Source organism: Dasypus novemcinctus, chromosome 26 (genome assembly GCF_030445035.2).
Source record: "Dasypus novemcinctus isolate mDasNov1 chromosome 26, mDasNov1.1.hap2, whole genome shotgun sequence".
Lineage (NCBI taxonomy): Eukaryota > Metazoa > Chordata > Mammalia > Cingulata > Dasypodidae > Dasypus > Dasypus novemcinctus.
Genome location: NC_080698.1, coordinates 16,355,200 through 16,376,589, shown reverse-complemented (window position 1 = coordinate 16,376,589; position 21,390 = coordinate 16,355,200). Strand labels below are relative to the sequence as shown.

At 43.3% G+C, this 21,390-nt stretch overlaps 1 protein-coding gene across 20 annotated transcripts in view; it reads left to right on the top strand.

Annotated features, from left to right (window-relative positions):
• The window catches only part of ERC2 (ELKS/RAB6-interacting/CAST family member 2), a 999,838-nt gene that overhangs the window by 821,769 nt on the left and 156,679 nt on the right, over positions 1-21,390 (top strand). For 15 of the 20 annotated variants that reach the window (XR_011647540.1, XR_011647537.1, XR_011647539.1 and 12 more), the window contains one exon: positions 7,848-7,913. The exons of the other annotated variants lie outside the window; for them this stretch is intronic. Coding sequence is in view for 5 of the 15 variants with exons in the window: in XM_071212097.1 (XP_071068198.1) it covers positions 7,848-7,874 (27 nt within the window). In the remaining 10 variants the exon portion in view is untranslated. The remainder of the gene's footprint in view (positions 1-7,847; positions 7,914-21,390) is intronic. 20 annotated transcript variants of the gene reach the window in all.

Genomic DNA, 21,390 nt, shown 5'->3' with positions numbered 1-21,390 from the left:
TCTTCATTCCCCAAAGAGTACTAAAAATCCCCAAAACTACTACAATGCTAACCAAAGGAATATGTGATTTCTCAGCATTGAAGAAAAGATAGCAGTTTATTTGCTTGCTTTTTTTTTTTTTTTTTTAAAGCAGAAGCTCTGGAATGGCCTGGTCACAGCTCTCTGTGAGGCCCCAAGAAGGAAATGGGAACAATTGTCTACAGTGTTGTTTTGGGAAGCCTTTAATTGCCTCTCCTGGCAGTTGCATGCTCCCCCAACCATCCCAAGCCATGGGAGAGGATAGCAGGCTGGGGGAGCACAGCAGTCAAGGATCTGGCTTTGCAGATGAGCAGGTTATTGCCAAAGCCCTTTAATCTGGGTGTGATGTTGATTTCTTACTTGTAAGCACATGAGGACATGAGTTGATAAACCCTGCCAAGTAGGGTTTTCATCTATAGGGAAAAAGGCAGAGTTGCTACATGTATCAGGATCCCCCTGTTAGGAAAGTATTTTTCCTTAAAGGGGGCTTGAGCCTATTGAAGATGTCAGTCTTTTTCTATTTGGGGTAAAGTATTTTTCTTTCCTTTTACTGATTCCTCTAAGTTTTAAACCTTGTTTGTAGTATTAGGGTTTCATTAAGAGATTTGCTGCAGTATCTTCTGAGTCGACAGGGTTTTTCAGTCACAGGACGCACCCTCCAGCTTGTAGACACAACTCATCTTGGCAACGGTGCAGGGTTGACTCCTTTTCAACTTGCTTCCTTAATCCAGTCACATTTGTCTAAGCAGCAGCACTTCAGCTGCCCCATTGAAAGCGGGGTGGCCAACCTTGAAATGTTTGGAAGTGAGGAAATCCATTTATATTGCTAAACACCATTGCCTCTCTTTTTTCTTGAACTAGGGTAATAAGGATCATGTTTGACTTACATGCTCCAGGCACTCACAGCATCCCCAAAATAAGGCAGCAGGAGAGGAAGAAGAAAATAGAAACATCCTTTAAATGCACTCTGCACATGCTCACAAATTCTGCTAGATATTTTGAAGAACCACCTTACAGGGAACAATAGCATTCTAAAAATTCTGGTGGCTGCATCTATGAACTAATGAACTGAGTAAAGTCTAGTTTTTAACAGCCTAGAGATGCTAAAATATTTAAGGAAGATTTTATACATTTTCAGATCCTCACCATTTGGACCATTTTCCTTTGGCTTTAGTGCAGTACCAAATAATTTCTTGTAATAGCAACAAACTCTCCAATGCTACCAACAGGGATGATGTTATATTTGGTATAAATCTGCAGCATCTACAAAGTAGTGTAACTTACATTCTCACAATAACTCTGTGAAATATTAGGGCCAGGACATCATTCCCATTTTCTTTTTTAAGCAGCTGAGGAAATAAAGGATCAAGAGGCTACATTTGTTTGCCCACCAGCCAGGAAATGGCAGATCCAGAATCATATTAAAGCCTCAATTTTGACTATGTTTAACAAAATCAAGTGTTAATGGCAATGATGAAGGAGTGAAAATACAACCTATCCCCACCCAGCCCTTTTTTATAGTTATCTGGCCACTGCTCAGCTTTTTGCAGATGTTGACTTTGGTTTCTGGAACAATACTGTTGGCCAACATAGATCCTTCCAGCGTCTTCACCGTCAGCCGGGTATTTTGTATCCTACATCCGAGAGAACTGGTTCCATGCACCAAAGACTGATTTGCCAGAGTTATTTTTGCTTGAAGGAAATAGAAAACTACTTTCTTCAAATCACCCTAAAGTAATGGTCCAAAAATTGAGAAGTCACCCAGATTCTGCAGATGAAGTGAAGGAGAAAGGCCTCCAAGCCTCTGCAATGTCCTCAGATTTTAGTAAAGAGGACTCAGGTGGTTACCCTGCCTCAGGGAAGGCCTTCTGAGGTGAACTTGTTGATAAGACCCGACCAGGCTGCACAGCCTGTCCAGTCTCTGCCCTGCCCTCTAGAAATACCCCAGTATGCCTTTGAAAGTATGTTCCAGGCTTTTCTCCCTCAGCCAGTAAAGTTCAGCTTTCCCTGATGGAGCTTAGAAGAATAAACCAGGGGTGTGACTGGTGCAGTGAGAAGGGGGAAAATTCATTCTGAGGAGAAGCAAGTAAACACAATTTTGGCAATCTTAAAAGAACTGGAGTCCAGGCAGCATTCTCTCTGAGGAGTTGGATCATTCAAAAAAGGAAGAAATGAGCTTCACATATTTATTCACTTAGAAATCTTTGTTGCGTTCCCACATCTGTGAGGTTGGGAGGTGGACTGGAGAGAGTGAAGGTTCTGCCTTTTCCCTCGTGGATCCAATGTATCAGGTGATGCTGATATGCCCATAAAAGGCACAGCTTCCATTTGCATTTGAAAGCCTATGTCTTCAAAAAGCCAGAGGGACACCACTTAAGTTATACTGTCCAACTCCAGGCAGGGTCTTCAGCAGCTTTGAAAGAGGGTGCTGCAAAGTCCAAAGGGCTTTATAACTGAGCAAAGCAGGACTAACGAATTCCTTTTGGGGTCAAAACGAGCTCTTCCTTCTATGACTACACAGCTCATATGGAGGAGGTGAAAGAGCGCACCTTTATGGCCAGAAAGCCTGGAATTTAGCTCTGGCTCCATAGTTCCTGGCCAGGTGTCCTTTGGCGAGATACCCGACCTCCCTTCCTGAACCTTCCTGCCCACATCTGTACAAAGCGTCTCCTGACACCTGTGTCATGGGCTCTGGTGAGACTCAGTGAAGAAACATGGAAAGCTGTCAGCACTCTCTGTAACCTAGAGGAGGTGCTAATGTCTGTTAGGTCTTTTCTGGTTCAGGTCAGAAATAAGCTAACATTCATTTTCAGAGCAATGAATGGCATCTGAATCCAATAGGATTTTCCTAGTTCTCTGGGGGAATTTGTCTAGAGCCTACCTGCAGGATACAACAAATAAACATCATATAATTGTTTACAGCCATAGGTGATCTCATCAGCTGAGCAGAGGCATCCCTCCACGGGCATCCCAAGGGGCAGGAGACACGAAAGACACAAAGGAGAAGGCGCTAGAGGATGGTTTGGACTTGAACCTGAGATAAAACTCATTAGTACCCTGACAAGTTTCCATGCCTCGCTTTTCTAGGCTCACACCTGTTTTCCTTTTCACACATGTCTGTCTTTCCCAACCAGCTGAGCCTGCAGCTGGCAATGCCAAGAGAGGAGCTGCTTTGGTCAGACCCAGGCACAAGATGCATCAGAAATCCCACAAGATGCTCCTGTTTTTGTGACTTGTGCAGCCAAAGTTTGCAGAGTTCTGGGGCTTGCTTGATATTTTCAGAAAGTTACAGAGCAGGCATGAAATTCAGCTGGGGTGGGGATAGGTATAAGTGACCTTCTTATAACCAGGGCAATTTCCCTGCATCTCTTCCCACAAGGAAACCAGGTTGAACTGCCTGGCATAGGTGGCCAACTGAGTGCCCACCAAGGCCGTGGGCTAATCTGAAGGTGATGCTTCCATAATTTCACTCCCTTTTCTAGCTAGGACAGGTGTCAAAATAAGGTCCTCATTTGGAACCCAGTCCTCTGATTTCAAGAAACAGCCAGCCAGCTATCGACTCAGAGGGAATTGCAGGTGTTTTAAAACATGTATATCCAGTGACTGGCTGAGGCTTGCCTACCGGTTGTACCTAACACTTCAAAATTGAGACCAATTAAAGCAGGAGTTCTTTTTTTTTTTTTCTTTTTGTCTTTATTTTTTTAACGTTACATTAAAAAAATATGAGGTCCCCACATATCCCCCACCCCCCTCACACCACTCCTCCCCCCATAATAGTAACCCCCTCAATCATCATGAGACATTCATTACATTTGTTGAATACATCTCTGAGCACCGCTGCACCTCGTGGTCAATGATCCACACCATAGCCCACACTCCCACAGGCCACCCAGTGAGCCATGGGAGGACATACAATGTCCGGTAACTGTCCCCACAGCACCACCCAGGACAACTCCAAGTCCCGAATATGCCCACACATCACATCTCTTTCTCCCACTCCCTACCCCCAGCAGCCACCATGGCCACAGTCTCCACACCAATGCCACATTTTCTTTGATTACTAATCACAATAGTTCATGAATAGAATATCAGTAAATCCACTGTAATCCATTCTCTATTCCTCCATCCTGTGGACTTGGAATGGTTGTGTCCACTCTACATCTATATCAATAGAGGGCTTAGATTCCATATGGATTAAAGCAGGAGTTCTTAACCAGTTTTGTTCCATGGACCCTTTTGCCAGTCAGGAGAAATCCACGGATACCTTATTAAGTCCACATTGTACTGTGTATTGTTTAATAAATATATCACCCCTGCACCAATATGTCCCCACAAGAAAAATGCTTTTTTTCAGTTTCCACTCAACCGCACAGACCCCTTGTTAAGAACCCCTGAATCAAAGGTTTCCACTGGAATGTTTATCATGGCAGGTTATGGAGTTCCTTCCCAGAGCTGCGTTACTGGGGCTAATAAATTCTCCCCAGCTCCCTACAGCAATCCCTTGTCTTTTCAATGATGCCTCAGGCCCATTGCCCTTAGATCTTGTCATCGGCATAGCTACCACGAACAGCCCAGCTGGTGAGGAATTTAGTTTTATCTCAGTATTTATAGAAACCCATTAGGTCCTAGAGTCTCAGACTGCAGGATTTCCATCAAGGTCTCTTGCCTGTCATGTCATCCCTGGAGCTGGGTTACAGCCTGGGTTATTTGAGGGTTAAGCCTCCACCCTTGCAAATTTTGCTGTGTCTTGTGATCACTGTGCTCTGGCCTTCTGTCTCGCCTGGATGTTCCCATCCCCAGATGCTGTGGGCCAGAGCACACCAATGACAATGGACTAGAGCCTTTCTTCCCAGGCAAAAATTTTGGCAACTCCTGACGTAGAAGCCCCTTGCAAAGGACACACAGGGGACCAAACACCAGGCAGCATTCAGAAAAGCCGCTGCAAAGTAGATTCGGAAACAATGACAACAGCAACAAAAACACAAGAAAGGGAAACAGGCTATCCCATCTGCCTGATGGATACATTTTAAAACTTGAAATATTTCTAAATAACTTGGCATGATAATAGAAGTTAGGGATCAAGTGGTGTTTATCTGTTTTTTTTAATTTTTTGTCCCCAAATTTAAATTTCTGTGCAGTAAGTTTGCTGAAAAAATTAATATTTGCATACAGAGATGCAGGCAGCACAGAGTCAAGCAGCTGTGAATGTCTGGAAATACTTGGAGCTCCCTCTCTGATTAGCTCCCACATTTTTCTTTTCTATTTCCCAAATGGACACTCATTCTGACCCAGATTACTTGGTGATTGGGGTCAATTCTTTGGACTTTGAAGATTAGAGAGACTAGAAATGGCCACCACTCCCTTTCTATTTTCTTTTAAAGGACCTCAAAATTTAAGAATATATAATATTCCAAGTTCACTAAAAGAATTTGTCCACATTTCTGCTATGTTAAATGTTAGCAAAGTTTATATTGGACTGTCATATTTCTTTAGTTTATTCACCAGCATACAAGACGTCCATCTCAACATCTGGTTTATAATAACCCTCGACATCTGGGAGCTCCTTTTTATTCCTGTGGTGGACGAGACACAGTAGTGATATTGGCAGTGTGTATTTTCAAGCTACAACTCCTGTCTGTTTCAATCATAATTAATTACCACTTTTTAATATATTTAATTTGCTAAAAGTGATTTGCATTAGACCACTTTTCACTGCTAAGAAAATAATGGTAGATTTGGTGGCAATGGTTTTTCTTTCTTTCTTCTTTCTGTAAAATTTAAAACCCTATTCACATAGAATTGAATATATACATGCTGTCAGGTTTTAAATGCAAAAGGAAACAAACTGGTCTGCAAGGAAAGTTATATTACAGCCACTTAGGAAGCAATCATCAGCACTGTGTGCTGCATTTTAGAGAAAACCTCCTATTTTCTTTTGAGACTTTGGGAAACCATAGCATCTCTTTGTGCTGGAAGTTTCCCTACACCAGCAATTTAGGGTGTCACAGATCTTATGATGAAAGCTAGGATCTCCACCCAGAGAAATATACTTACACATGAGTCTACAATATTCTGCATTGATTTCAGGGGGTTACTTGGCCCCCTGAAACCCATTCCCACGATGTAGACTTTCCTTCTTCAATCACATGTAAAGGATCAACAACTTGATCTTCTCCAGGGATGGAGAGGAAGCTTAATGACTATAAAAATACATTTTTCCAAAGTCATGTAGGGGAAAGGAAAGTTTATTGTCAGGAGAAATTGCTAGACTGTTTAGTGGCAAATAAATACATGCAGATTGTACATGAAAAGGCCCAACTTAAATTACCAGTTGCATCTTATGTTTTGCCAGAATATTCCTACTCAAATTGTCAAGTGCAAGTTTATACCAAGTTGTCCAATTCAGACTCTGTGCAAATCACTTGACTCACTCAAGTCAACTGGGGTTTCTTAATCCTTTGTGGGCCACAAATCCTTTCAACAGTCTGGTGAACGTTCTGAATCTCTTCTCAGAATAAGGTTTTTAAATATGTAAAATAAAATATAGAAATTCAGAGAAACCCAATTATACTAAAACAGCTCAAAGACCCCAGATCTTGCTCGTTGAGTAGATGAAAATTACTTTGGCAGGATGAGGCTAAATTGTATTAAATTCCTATTTTTCTATGTCAGAAATGGCTAAATATTGATATTTTCATATGAGTCAATTAATATTTTAATGGCTTAAGCAATAACAATCCAACTAGTGAGAGAATGTTCCAAGCTTCCCGCCCCCCCCCCCCCCGCTCCTGATTTTCAAAACAAAGAAGCAAAGCATGTCAAAAATCTGTTTCATCGGTGATTTATTAAAAGACACAGCTCCCAAACTATGTGTGAGTCCAGGACGTGGGCCACTGGGTCTTCTAGGCTTTGTTTCCTTCATTGTAGTAAACACTGAGAATTCTTGTTCAAAACAGGGTCCTGGCGAAGACGGATGTAATTCTGTCCTCAGAGAAAGAACCAATTTCCCTGCATATTGGCCACTCCACTGAGCAAAGTGGTCAGAGCCATTTTGGAAACATTTTCAACAACAAGATTTCAGACCAAATAAGTTTCAGTTTATCCACAGTTGGAACTCATGTTTTAAGTTAAACAAAACTTCCTTTCTACAAGTATTCTACTGACTTGAAAGTTTACTTTCTTCCCATTGAAACTTATTTGATTGCAGATGTTATAATCGTTCCATGGTGTGCACATCCTCTTTTATTCTGAGAGCGAAATAAAACCTGACAAATTGAGAATAGCACATTTAGGCCTTTGTGAAATAACCAAGATGAATTTTCACATGCTAAAAACGTTGTTCCTCCCAACTAGATGCAGTGGTTTTGTTGTGTTTTGTTTTCCATTCTTCCCTAGTCTTTATTGATACTTTAGGCTTATGAGAAATTAAGGGTATTCGATTACTGTAATTACTTCTCTGATTATTAAAAGAGTTAATCGACTCTGCAGGTATATGCATTGCAGATGGCATGCTTTCCAAAAAATAATCATCTGTTAATGTAGACTAATTTTAATCTTCTAATCCAATCTTGACACACTCAGAACTGAGTGGGTGGAATGTTTTTGTGGGGGGGTTGCCATGGATACAAAACTTTGTTATGTATCTGACAAGGCGGTGGTGTGGAACTTAAGTTACTATGGATTTTTTTTCCCCTCGCTCTTTAAGATTGAAAAAACAAAGTCAAGACCAGCGTGCCTTTCCGGTGCATCACGGTGTAACTAACCTTCTCTTCTTTCATTCCGGTGCTCCCCTCCTCTCTGTGCACCTCCCCACCTCGGGCCGGCGGCAGGATGACGAGGAGGGCATATGGGCATAGCCGGGCCTGTAAACCAAAGTTCCAGTTTTGTGTTGAGGGGTGAGAAACCATCTTTTATATCATTTTCTTGAAAATTGCATTCTAGTGTTGCATTGTGTGCGTGCTCAATTGTGCTCGTTGATGTCTGTGATTGTGCACTGTGTTTGCTACTGTGTTCTGTGAGTGCAGAATGTCCGTGTGCCCCAACCATCCCCAAGAGTCCCCTCCATTCTACCCTGCCACCCGCCCCAACTACATTATTGCTCTGCCTTGTTGGGGTTGGGTTTAGCATGATTCAAATGTTTCTGTGTTACTCTAAGGTGCAAGTGGTGCCCTTAATAGGATTTATACACACTTTTCAAAGCATAATTGTGGAGTTAGAAATTGTCGCAATTCTACAGTCATGGTTTTCAGCCGACTGCTTGCTTTTAGCAGATAATGCCAGTGTGGTGTGAGTCTCAAGTCCTTCTGGTTGTATCACATGTTTGGCAAGGAATAAGAAAAATAAAACTATATATCTTCACGGAGCTGAAACTGTCATCTCTAAGAAGCCTGTTTAATGGATTGTGCTGTTTCTTCTCTGGCCATTCTGAAGAACAAACAAGGATGAAGGTGTAGTAATGGTGAATGGGTAATTGTAATTCTTTAAATGAATTAGAATAGAGATATTAATATTAGCACATCTCATCACTGGCATTATACCTGTTGCTTTTTAAAATTACTCTTTTATAGAGTTTTACATTGTAAGTTACATGCTTTGCATTTTTCAAAGGCTTTTGCTCTTTTAAAGGCTGATTTTTAGTTATTAAGAACCTATCTTTTATTTCTGTCATAGCATTATGACTGAATAGTTATAAGACTGTAATTGCCATGGGGTTATAAATGGACACTGAACTTTTACTGCTGGGAATCACACCTCACAAGGATACTGCAGGCTGTTTAACACCAAGTCACAAGCTCACTGAAGTTGAATATAGATATAATTACATGAAATATGCTTTTGAACTTGATGACATTGCACATGAAATCCTCTTTAGAACAAGCAGTGTGGAAGATTCTGTGTCATGGTGATTTTTAATGTCAAAAAGTATTCAGGGGAGCCGATGTGGCTCAGTGGTTGAGCACTGGCTTCTCACATTCAAGTTCCTGGGTTCAATCCCTGGTACCTCAAAAAAAAAAGTATTCAGTGTGCAGTTCTTTTACTGTAACAAAACTGAAATGTCACAGTACTGAAGAATCACCAGTTCCGTGATTAGAGACGCAATTCTGCGAGATCACTTAGCATGTGTGCCCTTCTCCAAGTCCTGCCTTCATGTTACAATGGCAGTGCAGCTTCGGGTGAATATTAAAGCAGTAACTGATGTATCTTCCCCAGGAGGCAGTTGCATTAGTGGGTTTCACTGCTGGGGTGAGCCTGTCGCAGGTCCCCCGGTGGTCATTATTACTCTCTTTGGTCCCACAGTGAATGCACAGGGGATTGATTTTCAGGTACGACATTTTTCCATGCAGTAAATGTGTAATGCCTCCTGGAACCGTTTGCTGCAGTAGGACCTGCTTCGTGTTCATGTCCGAGTCTGTACTCTGTTCTCCCTTGACTGGAAAGTGGGAGGACAGCACTGGAATGAACTCTTTCTGACCCAGAGTGGTTCCTTAGGGAAGCTGGTCAGTGGGGAAACCAGAGACCTGTTGTTTTGCCCTACTTTCTCCCTATCTCGGGAAAGCTTTACAGGAAAGAGCTCATTTACTAACAAAGGAAAGCAAATAGAAATGTAAATTAATCTAAAAAAATATGAAATGGGAAGAAAGGGTTTAAAAAATGTGTGGAAGATGCTGCAGACATACACGGAATAGTTGGGCACAGGAAGGTTCCAAGAGTTGGGAGTTATGTGGGGAATGGGGGCTCCTGCTTGGGACATCTGTGAAGGGCCTCCTTGTTCTGGGTTGTCCATGCTACAGCCCTGCACTGTGTTTGTGTTTCCTCCTCAACGATAAAGACTTTCACTGCTCCTTCACAAGATTCAGGACTGTCACCATGCCATGAGAACATCCTTGTCATCATCAGGATGGAATTGGCCCCAAAGATCGTAGAAACTCTTGCTTTGCTCAAGGCAAATGGAGACAACTGTGCTAATTCCCTGCCCCTTTCATTCTTTCATGAATTTCCCCAAACACTGAGCACCCCAGAAAACAAATGTCTTCTGAAAATTAGTCACTATATAACCTTACTTTAATATGTTGCAATAAATTTTATAGGCTTCTGGGGAAACCTACTTATCTTTCTTTATGACTCCTTTAAACAAGTTTGCTCAGATATCCTCAGGCTTTTAAAAACCATATCTTTAAGGATTTAAATAATGAGATACTTGGGGGAATGGCCATTGCATGTTTTGAGTCATATTGCAATCCGTGAGGCCTAAGGAAACATTAAATTTACAACTAAAGATGGGTAATAGTGGCACATTAAAAATTAATTGTTTTGAATGCTTTGATTTATGGTTCTTATAAAAGAAAAATTACAAGAGGTTATTTTATTAGGCATCAGTAATATGCTCATAATAGCATCAGAGGGCCTTGACTTGAATCTGGAATTTTGGTGCTGAAATGAATCATAATTTTGGAAGAGTTGCTGTAAAACTTACAACAAATTGGAATTAACTTGACAACCCCAACAGCTCCACCTTTTTTTGGCACGTCTAGATACTAAGTTCAGGCATGATTTATTTGCCTCACTATGACCATTCAAGGGTGGTATTTCCTGAGAGCAAAATGGACTGGAGGACGTTTGCTTTTCTAAAGATTTCTGACAACCCCTAGAGCTGGCCTTTCCCGCCATGGACCTTCCCCCGGCCCAGAGTAGGGCATGTGGCCTCTGCCATCCACGGCCCCTGTGCTTACGAGGGCTCTACTCCCGGGTCAACATTCTGTTTTCGCCTTCTTGACAGTCTTAATGGTTTTTGAATAAGGGAACTTACTTTCTCAGTCATCCTCCTTAGCCTCACTATATATTTCTATCTGCTTCCTCCAACATCCCTTGGCCCCATCCCTGGTTTTATTCTGCCTAAGACTTGCCCGTGGCTTGCTTTATGGTTCTGGATTTCTTCCAGAAACTCCATGGGACCCTGTTGGCAGCAAGCTGTTCCCCTCGTGGGTATCCCGGCAATGCGTATCCAAACCTTTCTCTTGCTCCTCACCCCCCACCCCACTTTTGATTGTGCAAATGTGCTCCTGGATCCCTAATTACATTCTCTTTCTCTCACTTTGCAAAATATATGAAAAGCAGCTGCTTAATTTCTCCATAACTTTCCTTTGGGGAAATCCACTTGATGTCACTGGGCAAGCATTTTTGTCAGCCAAGAACTATTCATTTCCAGTGAATAGAGAGGCTTTCCTTGGACCTCCAAGAGGTGCTTTGGTTTGGGAACATTTAGTGGGGCAGGGCAGGGGGAACCAATTGAGGCACCTTGTGAGATTTAGTGTCACACCCACATGTTTGCCTTGACAGTTGAATGTTTGAGCTCTTACTGTGAACTCTTGTAACTGAGCAGACATAGAACACAAGATTATTTTTATTTCTTAAGCCATGAGAAAGGAATAAGTCCTTTTTGATTGAAAACATATGCAAATTTTTAAGGGCTGATTCATAAAAATACAGATGCTGGCATTAACATGTTTTGGCATGGGGCCATGATGCTAGTAGATACATTCTGTTCAAAAGAAGAATTTATTTAACTGTATCCCACCAGCACACTGGCAGTGCTACTGTGAGTACAAGTATGAAGAAAGGTATATTATACATAAAGGCAGTACTCAGAAGTTGCTGGTGAAACTCCGGGGCATGCTTCCTTTAGAAAGAATGAGGAAGGAGATGTTTTATTAGGGCCAGGAAGTTATTAGTACCCAGGGTCTGGTACTAGACCTAAATTTGTCTTGGAGCAAGAATAATCCATTTGCTGGGAAAGAAGTGGAAGGAACCCTGGGCTCTGTCTCCTGGATCTAAATCCTGGTTTCTTTGCAAAGTGAAGGATTTCTTTTACACCTCCAGGACAGGGATACTGGTTAGTGATTTTAATTAAATCTAGATCTCCTATCATGGAGAATCTGAGACATCTTCTCCTCATGCAATTGGCTGCCAAGACTTCCCTCCCTTCCATCCTTCCCTCTTCTTTTTCTTTCTTTCCTTTTTTCTTTCATTATTCATTCTCTCATCCATTTTTCATGAAATGTTAAATTATTGGTTGGATGCTGGGAAACCAATGATGAATAGGTTAGACTTGGGTGCTACCCTGCAGATCCTACAATCTAGTTGAGGGGAACAGACCATAAATATAATAATTAAACATATGAACAGCAACCTTATACATCTTGATCATAGTTTTGATGGAAACGAAGAAGACATTGAGATTAACAAAAGGAGCCTAGTTACAAAAAGATGCTCAGCAGGCACTTTTCCCAGGAAGTGAGTTTTAAGCCAAGCCTAAAAGGGGAGAGTCAGAAAGTTTCCATGCCAGGGTGTACGTTTGGGAGGTGGTCCCAGGCAGCTTGCAACAGGCTGGAGATAGGAAAGAGCTTTATGGACTGAAGGAATGTAAAGAGCATAACTCTGGATGGAGCACAAAACAAGATGAAATTGGAGAGATGGGAAGGGACCTCACTATGTAGGGACTTTTTGACTAACAGAGAGAGTTTGAATTTTAGCCTAAGGAAAATGAGCAGACCTTGGAGGATCTTAAGCAGGACATTACATGATTCAATTTATGTTGTAGAGCAGCCCTGGCTGCTGTGTAGAGATGAAGAGCAGAAATAGAGGTTGTTCTATCCCTTGCGAGAAAATTGATGGTGGCCTGACCCAGGGCCATGGTGGTAGACATGTAGACAAGTGGATAAATTGGGGAAATGCCTATGAAGTCAAGCCAGTAGGGGTGGATGGGGAGGTAAGAGAAAGGAGGAAGTCAAGAATGCCTCCAGATTTCTACCTTGATCTACTGGGTGTCAAAGCTGGGACAGGCCATTACTGGAAGGGAGGTGGGTAGAATTCAGAGTTCTATTTTCCCCAGATGTTCAGTCAGTGTTGGCCAGGGGAAAGACAGGCTTACCATTTTGACCTGCTCTCTTTTCCATTTGCCTGTGTATCAGCAGGGGGATCTTTGGCCTCTTTTGCAGTGATATGCAGGCTGTTAAGTTTAAAGCATGGCTCAAATCCAACATCAAGAGTGTGCAGCTCCTCTGACTTTCAAAAAAAAGGAGAGAACTTGAATACCAAAGTTTGCAGAGAAAAATCACCAGTCATAGAAGAGGGAGAGGCATGGGGAAAGGGGTGGTGTGCAGAAAAACAGGGCTCTGTTGTAGAGCTTGCAAGGACCAGGAGGGAAGAAGCAGATGCCACTGGTTCTTGGAGTCCTTCCTGAGCTCCCCAGGCATCAAGAATTCTGTCAGTTAAGTGGGGTGCCCACGGTGATTGGCTGGCCATCTTGAAATTCTGGGTATGTTTTTGGTCAAAGAAGCTTTTAATAACCTGTTTTCAGTGGTTACAAAGAGAAGTAAGAAGTAGCCACAAGGCATTTTGGAACTACCGGTGACAATGCATCTCCCTATTTCAGATTGCAGAATTGATTCCTTGGCAAAGAGAGATGTTTTTGCTTCACCTCTGTCCTCACTGCCTTCTTTTCTGCTCTTCTTCTCATCTGGAAGATATCTGTATGTTTATATGTTGTAAAGCTACTGTTCAGAGCTACAGCTTTAATATCCTATCCACAGTCTTTGCAATGAGTAATTTATTGAAAAAAGGATTCCTTAATCTCAATACTGGAGTCCAGACAGTGAGCAAAGTGTAATCCCTACCATGGAGGGATTTAAAGTAGTTCATAGATGCTTAAGCTGCTGTCCATGAACCCCTGAGGGTCTGCAAATGGATCTTGACGTGGTTAACATACTTTTATGTGGGCATTTGCACATCCCCCAAGGAGAACACCTATGACCTTCAACAGATACTCAAATGGGAGTAACCCATAAAAGGTGAAGAACCATCAGTCAATGGGAGATTAGGAAACAAGGTAATGTGGTGGCTAATAGTGTGATCGCTGGATTCGGACAGGCCTGGGTTTGCATCCTGGCTCCAGCACTACCTGGCTGGGTGGCCTTGAGTATACCTTATCTCTCAGCACCTCCGTTTCCTCATTTGGAGAAGGGAGTTGTCTCAGTTTGCCAAATTGCTAGCACAAATATCACATGATGGGTTGGCTTCAACAACAGGAATTTCCTGTCTATGCTTTTTAGAGGCCAGAAGGCTTGCTTTCTCGGATCCACAGCATTCTGGTGCTGGATTGCTGCAGCCCTGGGGTTTCCTCGATTTTCGTCTCTGCCTCACCTCAAGGGGCAGTGTCCTCTCCTTCCTTCTGCTCTTCCAGGCTCCACTGGCTTCTGGCTTCTAGCTTCTCCCCATAACTTTCTCTTTTCTGTGGCTTTAATCCAGATTAAGGCCCACCCTCATTCAGTTGGGCTACACCTTAAAATAACATCTTCAAAAGGTCCTATTTGCAATGGGTCTACACTCATGAGAATGTGGGTAAAGGTTAAGAACATACTTATATTGGGGTACATCGTTCAGCCTGCCATGGGAGTGCACCCCTCACCTGGCTGTGAGATGGCATGAGGTAAGTCAAGTGCCCAGCCACACCTGACCTGTGGTGAGTGCTTCATCCTCCTTAGAATACACTGTCTTTGTTACCACTGGGCTCCAGAGAGCAGACTCTTATCAGTCAACTAAAGAAAATATTGAAACTTTATGACTGATATATTTGGGAGTGGGGTGAAAGACAGAAGAAAGGAAAATCAAGAAATATGTTTCTGTGACCATTGCTGCACCCAAACCAGCTATACGTTTTCTCTAGGTCTTAAGGTGTGTTTACCTGAAAATAGACACTTTGCAGTTTCTTTGATTTTAATAACACCTTTATAGCAAAGAATAGTTGATTGCTGGAGAGTATGGATTGGTCCATATTTCTAGCAGAGTGTTTCTTTCAGCTGGAAGAAAAATCGAGTAAAGTGGAAAGCCATTGAATACTTAATGAGAAATTGCAATCTGATGAATTGGAAGAGAGAAAAGGTTAATAAAACCTCAGTCCACCTCTTTCTACTTTCAAGTATGGTGGACTTGGGTACTGGGGTAGTCTTTTAAGCAGAACTGGGTGCAGTAAGTAAGTCCTTATGGGCTTTCTGGAACTCGCAAGTGTTACCTGGCAAAGCACTGCATGTTGGCTTGGATATGACCACACTCTCATGACCTGAAATCTGGCTGAGAAATCATAAACACACAGTGGAGATAAATGACCATGGGCCCGAGGCAGGAGGCATCCAGCAGAGTGTTGTTGCATTACACTACATCCTCCCTGTGCCAGGTCTGCTGTGGATGGAGCATCCCTTTGTCATTTACTCTGGAGTGTGCTGCTGGTCTGGTCTTGTTTAACCTCTTTGTTAATGATCTGTAAAGGGGAGGAAAGAGCATGGAAAGGAAACTCACAGATGACACTAATTTGGGAGGTGTTAGTTTGGTCAGAGAAATCACACAAATGGCCTGAAGAAGGTTAGCAACATGGAGGGAAAATAACAAAGCTCAGAGAAGTCCAGTCACTCACATCTGGGGAGAATTAAACTGAGACATAGATATCAATGGATGGGAAGAATATGGAAAACCAAATGCTAAAAGAAAAAATAAAAGCTGAATGGACATTGGGATATCCAGTCTGAAAATCTGCTTTGGGTGAGAGCAGGTAGAGAGGCACAAACAGGACTTAGTAATTCTGGAGGTGAGCAGATATCAGAGAGATGTGCATTGCCATCTACGCCCCATAAAATCATGTCGTACGCTTGAAACATCACAAAGTCATGCATTTACTTTCCTAGAGGATCACTCAAGTTACTAGAAAGATGGGAAGGGTTTTCAAATAAAGCACCCACTAAGTGAGGACTGGGCATCATTTAACTCTGAATATAGATCAAAAACTCTAATGAACTATCAGCATTTGAATGCACAGCCAGAATATGGTGTTTTCAGGGAAAGCATAAGAGATATTCCTTTGGGATAATGTGAACCATCCAATTGGTTGGGCAAAGTAACAGGCCAGGCCAGGATTTTCTTGGTGGTTCAGAAAGAGGAACACTATCTGTATTCCTTCCAACCATCTGTACAACCCCATCAAAATAGGAAAACCAGGCCACAACATCCAAAACAATAGCACATATTTTTGGTCACCTGTGGGTCTATCAGTCAGAATGGCTCTACTCCTTTCTGCCACTGAGGTAACAGTTGACTGGAAGCTGTTGGCCATGCTCAGAAGTGTCTTGACTCTATCCTCAGGCCTCCCCCCACATGTGCCTTCCCAAAGTAATTTGACCCCCGCTGGAAAATTGCTGTCCCACATGGAAGCTACCAGACAGTTACCTGAAGCAGGTGCTATGGTCCCCATTTTGTTGAGTGACCACAAGGCACTCTCCCATGAAGCATCCGTCAGCAACTTTGGGATGGAAGTGCAAGCGGAGATCAAGAGCATGTGAACCTCTGCTGTGCCAGGCCCTGCTCCAAGCAGCTCATGTGTTAAATCCTATCCTGTTTGGAGCTAGATCTGGGGGCCAAGCCCCTGTCTCTCCAAAGCAGAGCCTGTCCCCATAACTGCTTTTTGTTCTAAGGGTTGAGCCTTGCCATTGTTCTCAGCCTCTATGAGCTTTCCCACAGCCTAGGGCCAGCTGGGCTCCTGTGTGACCCCATCATGGACCGTCCCTTTGTGTACCCTAATCAGGCCACCCCCTCCTCTTAGGTCTGTCACCTGTGGCAGGGCATGGACATCCTAGGTGGGTTCAATCCATCACCAGCCATTTTCTTGGGTGCCGTCACTGTGTACATGCAGAGAGGTGGAAGCAGTTCCTGGGGGGATGTGGAAGAAAGGTATTATAATAGCTTTGTGAGATCATTTTCGAGTTAAAGCTGTTAGACCCAGAATAAAATGGCAGATGCTAATATGCTGCCATAGACCCCTGCCTGTACCTGTGTCCATCAGAGAAAAACATGGGATGAAGCTCCATAATAAAAATCACATATATCTCTTTCACCAGGAAACCTGAGCTTTGCCTGCCACCACTTCATTTTCCTCCTTCGTTACATTTTGTGGTCATTGTAGACAATGTAGAAAGTTTAATGAGGCATCAGAAAAAAAAATTTTTTCCCTAAAATCCTATAACTCAGAGTGAGTGACCTTCTAACCTTTCAGAGTCATATCTTGCCAAATTTTTCCTATGCAGATATGGTCATTTAAATTTATATTTGATGGGGCAGGAATCCAACTGCAGTCCCTGGAGCAGAGTGTTTGGTAAGCACCCAGGCTCCCGGGCCACACGGACCAAGTTCAGACACTGCATCCACCACTTCAAGTGATGGCTTAACTGAAGCTACCCTCGTTATTTACTCTTCCCATGTGGCTAAATTGCCCTCCTTATAATTTTGATTTCTGCTCTGCATTAGGCAGTTGGGAGAGCCACGGCAGGCTGGGATGGGCACGCTAGAACCCTCCAGGAGGCAGGAATGAGGGGACGCAGTGCTGCGGAGTGGGCTTTTTCTTGGCCACGATACAAGGCTTCGGTTTGGGGCTCTCAGGTATGGGGAGGCGGGAAGCCTGCAGCTGCCTGCAGGTCAGCGCGGGGAGGACTTAGCAGGTCTGCTGACCCCCAGCATCCATTCTTCTTTCAACACACCTTGACCTCTGATGTAACTACATTATTTGAGAGGAGTTCCCTTGCAAATCCCTATACAAAAGAGAAAAAAAAGCTGTGATTAAAAATGGAGGCTCCCCATTGCTGCATGGCATTGGGCTGTGAGTAGATTCTCCTTTGGGACTCTCGGCTGCTCTTGAGTGTTGGTTGGTTTTTTGATTTCATTTGTGTTTGTGAATTTGTATCCCCTGGCGTTGGGGCACTAGCTGGGGAGCATGATGAAAAGCGTATTAGAGAAAATCCTTTCGGTCCCTCTTTGTCTAAAAGGCAGGTGACATGCTTGGAAATTAGAGAACCACCGTTTTCTGGTGAGAGAAATGGGTAACAGCACTTCCCCCAGCTGATCCGAAAGGGCACGCAGTACAATTGGCCACAGAAAAGAATTGTCCTTCCCTCTCAGGGAATGTGGAAATGAGAAAGGGAGAATGAGGAAGTGTTCCAGGGCCAAAGAGCAATCTTTGTCCCTCCTTATACAATAGGCTTGGAACTGGGCGAAATCTGATCTGGCAGATAAGGCGGTGACTGTGTGCGAGGGTGCAAGCTGAGACTCGCCAGCTGAATTTTCTCCCTGTTATTATTTTTACAAAATTACAAATGCAGTAACATGTTGGTGGAGGCGAGACGGTTAAACCATCGCCACGCTCCGTGGGTGAATGAGAGCACCTGGTTTGAGGCTTGGGCTTCCCACCCACTGGAGCTCGCAGTGGCCGTGCGTAACCACAGTGTCTTTCCACGTTTCCATGACGTGACTCTCACCTTGGGCAGGGGCCCCAGGCACAGGGAAGGCCGGGCTCTCTCCCTCTACCCTTCCACAGGTCACCGCTCTCGCAACAAACCCTGAGCTCAGGGAAGCCTCCCTAGGGCTCTCTGACTTGTCAGCTCATTATCCGGAAACGTCTGAGAGCTGACGTTACCACTTTTCCAGCTTCTGTCTCACCCACATTGCTCCCTTTCCATTTTAGAGAATCCCGGAGATCACCTGATTCCCCAACAGCTTGATGAGGGTGGCAGGCAGATGGCACTGTGCCTATTTTACAGAGCGAGAGAATGAGGTTCAAAAAGTCGAGATTTGCCCGGGGCTGTAATGATAGATTTGGGAGGATTCAGAGATGAATTTCGTACATCTGACTCGTGGCCAACTTCTCCTTCCCCTGCATTATTTTAAAATAATAAAAGGTTTCTGTGCTCCAATAAGTCTGAACAAAATTAGATTAAACAGAATGAAATCAGAATTTTTATTGCAGTCCTTCTCAGAGCCTTTGACAGGCCAGGGTCCTCAGGCCACTGGTCATGCTTTGAGAGAGAAAGAGGATTCTCAGGCCACTGGTCTCGCTTTGAGAGAGAGAAGATTTGCCAAGTTTGACAGGTTTATTGCTTATGGACAATTTTCTTACCAGATTCTCATATAGAATTAGACTCCCCAAGATATTTGGGAAAGACTTGCTGCAGCTGCCTTCTCTCTGGTCTTCAGGATGGGCCATTTGCCAGAGCAGGTGGAGCTACTACTGTTGTCTGAGGTGATGAACTAGAACACTGCAGAAGGATGATTGGGTCTGGAAAGGAGAAAGCACGGAGGGCAGCACAGCCTTAGGCTTTCATTTTCCTTACTAAGTTGGGCAACTTTGTTTTGCCCAAGACTTACCTGGAACCTGATGTGCAGATCTATATTTAGTGTCCAATAAGACTGAGACATATAAAAAAGGTATTTGACACGGTGTCCCTGTGATGGAAATATTGCAGGGTCAAGGGATTTTGGGAAAGAAAGGATTAAAGTTTCCTTTCCTGAGCTCTTTATCACATGCCAAGCATGGTCTTAAGTCAGGGCTCAACCGAGTTTTTCCGTAAAGGGCAGATGGTAAATAGTTAAGTTTTTGTGGGCTAAAAGGCAAAATCAAGGCTCTTAATATATTAATATATATTTGCATAACAAGAGAGAAAATACATTTTCACCCATTTTTGATGAAATTCAAAATAATAGCGCAATTTTTTTTTTTTTTGCGATACAGGTCTACTAATGAGAAGAATGGGTTTTTTTTTTGTTGGGGCAGGGGCATACCATTTTGCTTGATTGGAATTCAAAGTTAGTATTCCCTGTCATCATTTGCAAATGTTCATCCATTAATGTTGGCAATATTTTATGCATTTCATCTGTGAAAATGCCTTTTCACACAGATAGGTTGTACACGTGGCTCTGAAACCCTGTCACGGTGTAGCTGCATCGCTGTCCTTTGTAGTGTACTGAGCAGCAGTGCAGAGAGCGCCACAGGTGGCCTCTGCTCAGCCACTCAGCTCTGCCCTGAGGCACAGAGCCTGGCTGCATCCTAACAGGAACTTTATTTAAGAACAATGAAATGTAAATTTCATATCATTTTCACGTATAGTGAAATATTCCTCTCCTGATTTTGTTTCATCTGTTTGAAAAGGTAAGAGCCATTTTTAGCTCGTGGGCTTTAGAAGTGGCCTGTACTTAGCTTGCAGGCTGCCGTCCACAACCCCTGCCTATCCTACTCATCCCTCACATCTCCTCCATGTGGTAGGTACCTCATTTTCCAGATGAGGACACTGAGAGGCACAGAGAGGGGAGGTTCCTTTCCCGGAGTCACACAGCTCGGGAATGTCAGGGATGGGATTCCAACCCAGGGGTGTCTAATGCCCACGCTGCTCAGCAGGACTCTTGGCCATCTCTTGATTCCCACTGCGTTCCCCATGATGACCCCTTCAGATATCTCCTTCAGTCCTCAGGCTCCCCACCCAGCCCCTCTCCCTTTGTTCCTCCTCACGCCCTCTTTCACTTCTTCTCTGCTCTGTTCCTTTTTGCATGAATGAATGGCATGTGGGAGTTAACAGCACAGTCTCTGCACTCACCAGTTACAGGACCTTGGGCACATTTTTCAGTCTCTCTGAGCCTCAGTGTTTTCATCAGGAATATGGGGAGGGGGAGAACGCTACCTCCTTTGTGGGGTCCTTGTGAAGGTCAAGTGAGATGATACAGAGTGCCAGCCCAGTACTGGCATAAGTGAGCACTGAATAAACACTAGCTCTTGCTTTTATTTTCCTTTCTACTACCGCCTCATCTGATACCCACTGCACTGACCAACCATCGCAGTCGTTGCAGTGTCAGTATTCCTGCAAGTATTTATCAGTTATTGACTGTGTATTAAAAGATATGAATGTTTAGTTAACTGATGTTTCCTGAACCAGGTTGGGCACTGAGCACCAGGCTGCCCACTGTTACTACTTTGCATTGGCACATTTTATCAAAGGAATGAACAGATCCATTCTTCCTAAGGATCTTCACCCATGGGACCAAAAGTGCCCTGCTTGGAATGGACTGGATGTAACTCTTCTAGCATCAAGCAAATGGTCTAGGGAACAAATAATATAGGCCTACAGATTCAAATGCTTTCAGCACACGGTCCCAATAAACTAGCATGGTTAATAACCAGTTGGAATTAGATACATAAAGAAGCTTAAAACTTTTCAGCCATTATAAGAAATATCACCATGTTTTGAAGTCAGGAGAAACTCTGACAGAGCCCATAAAGCAAGTGAAATTACAAAGAAAATGCTAAAGCTGCCTTTTTCCTAGAAGTTTGTACTCTCTTATCTTGGCTGATCCAGGGTAGATAAAGGAAATATTGGACACAGCTTGTTGCAAAACGCAGTATTACATCTTCTTTGCCTGCAGAAGAGCGTGTACACGCTTGCAAGCTTTGGTGTATTCTTAGAGAGGCTTGCAAGGAATTGTGCAAGCAGGGTATGTTCCAGGAGATTAGGA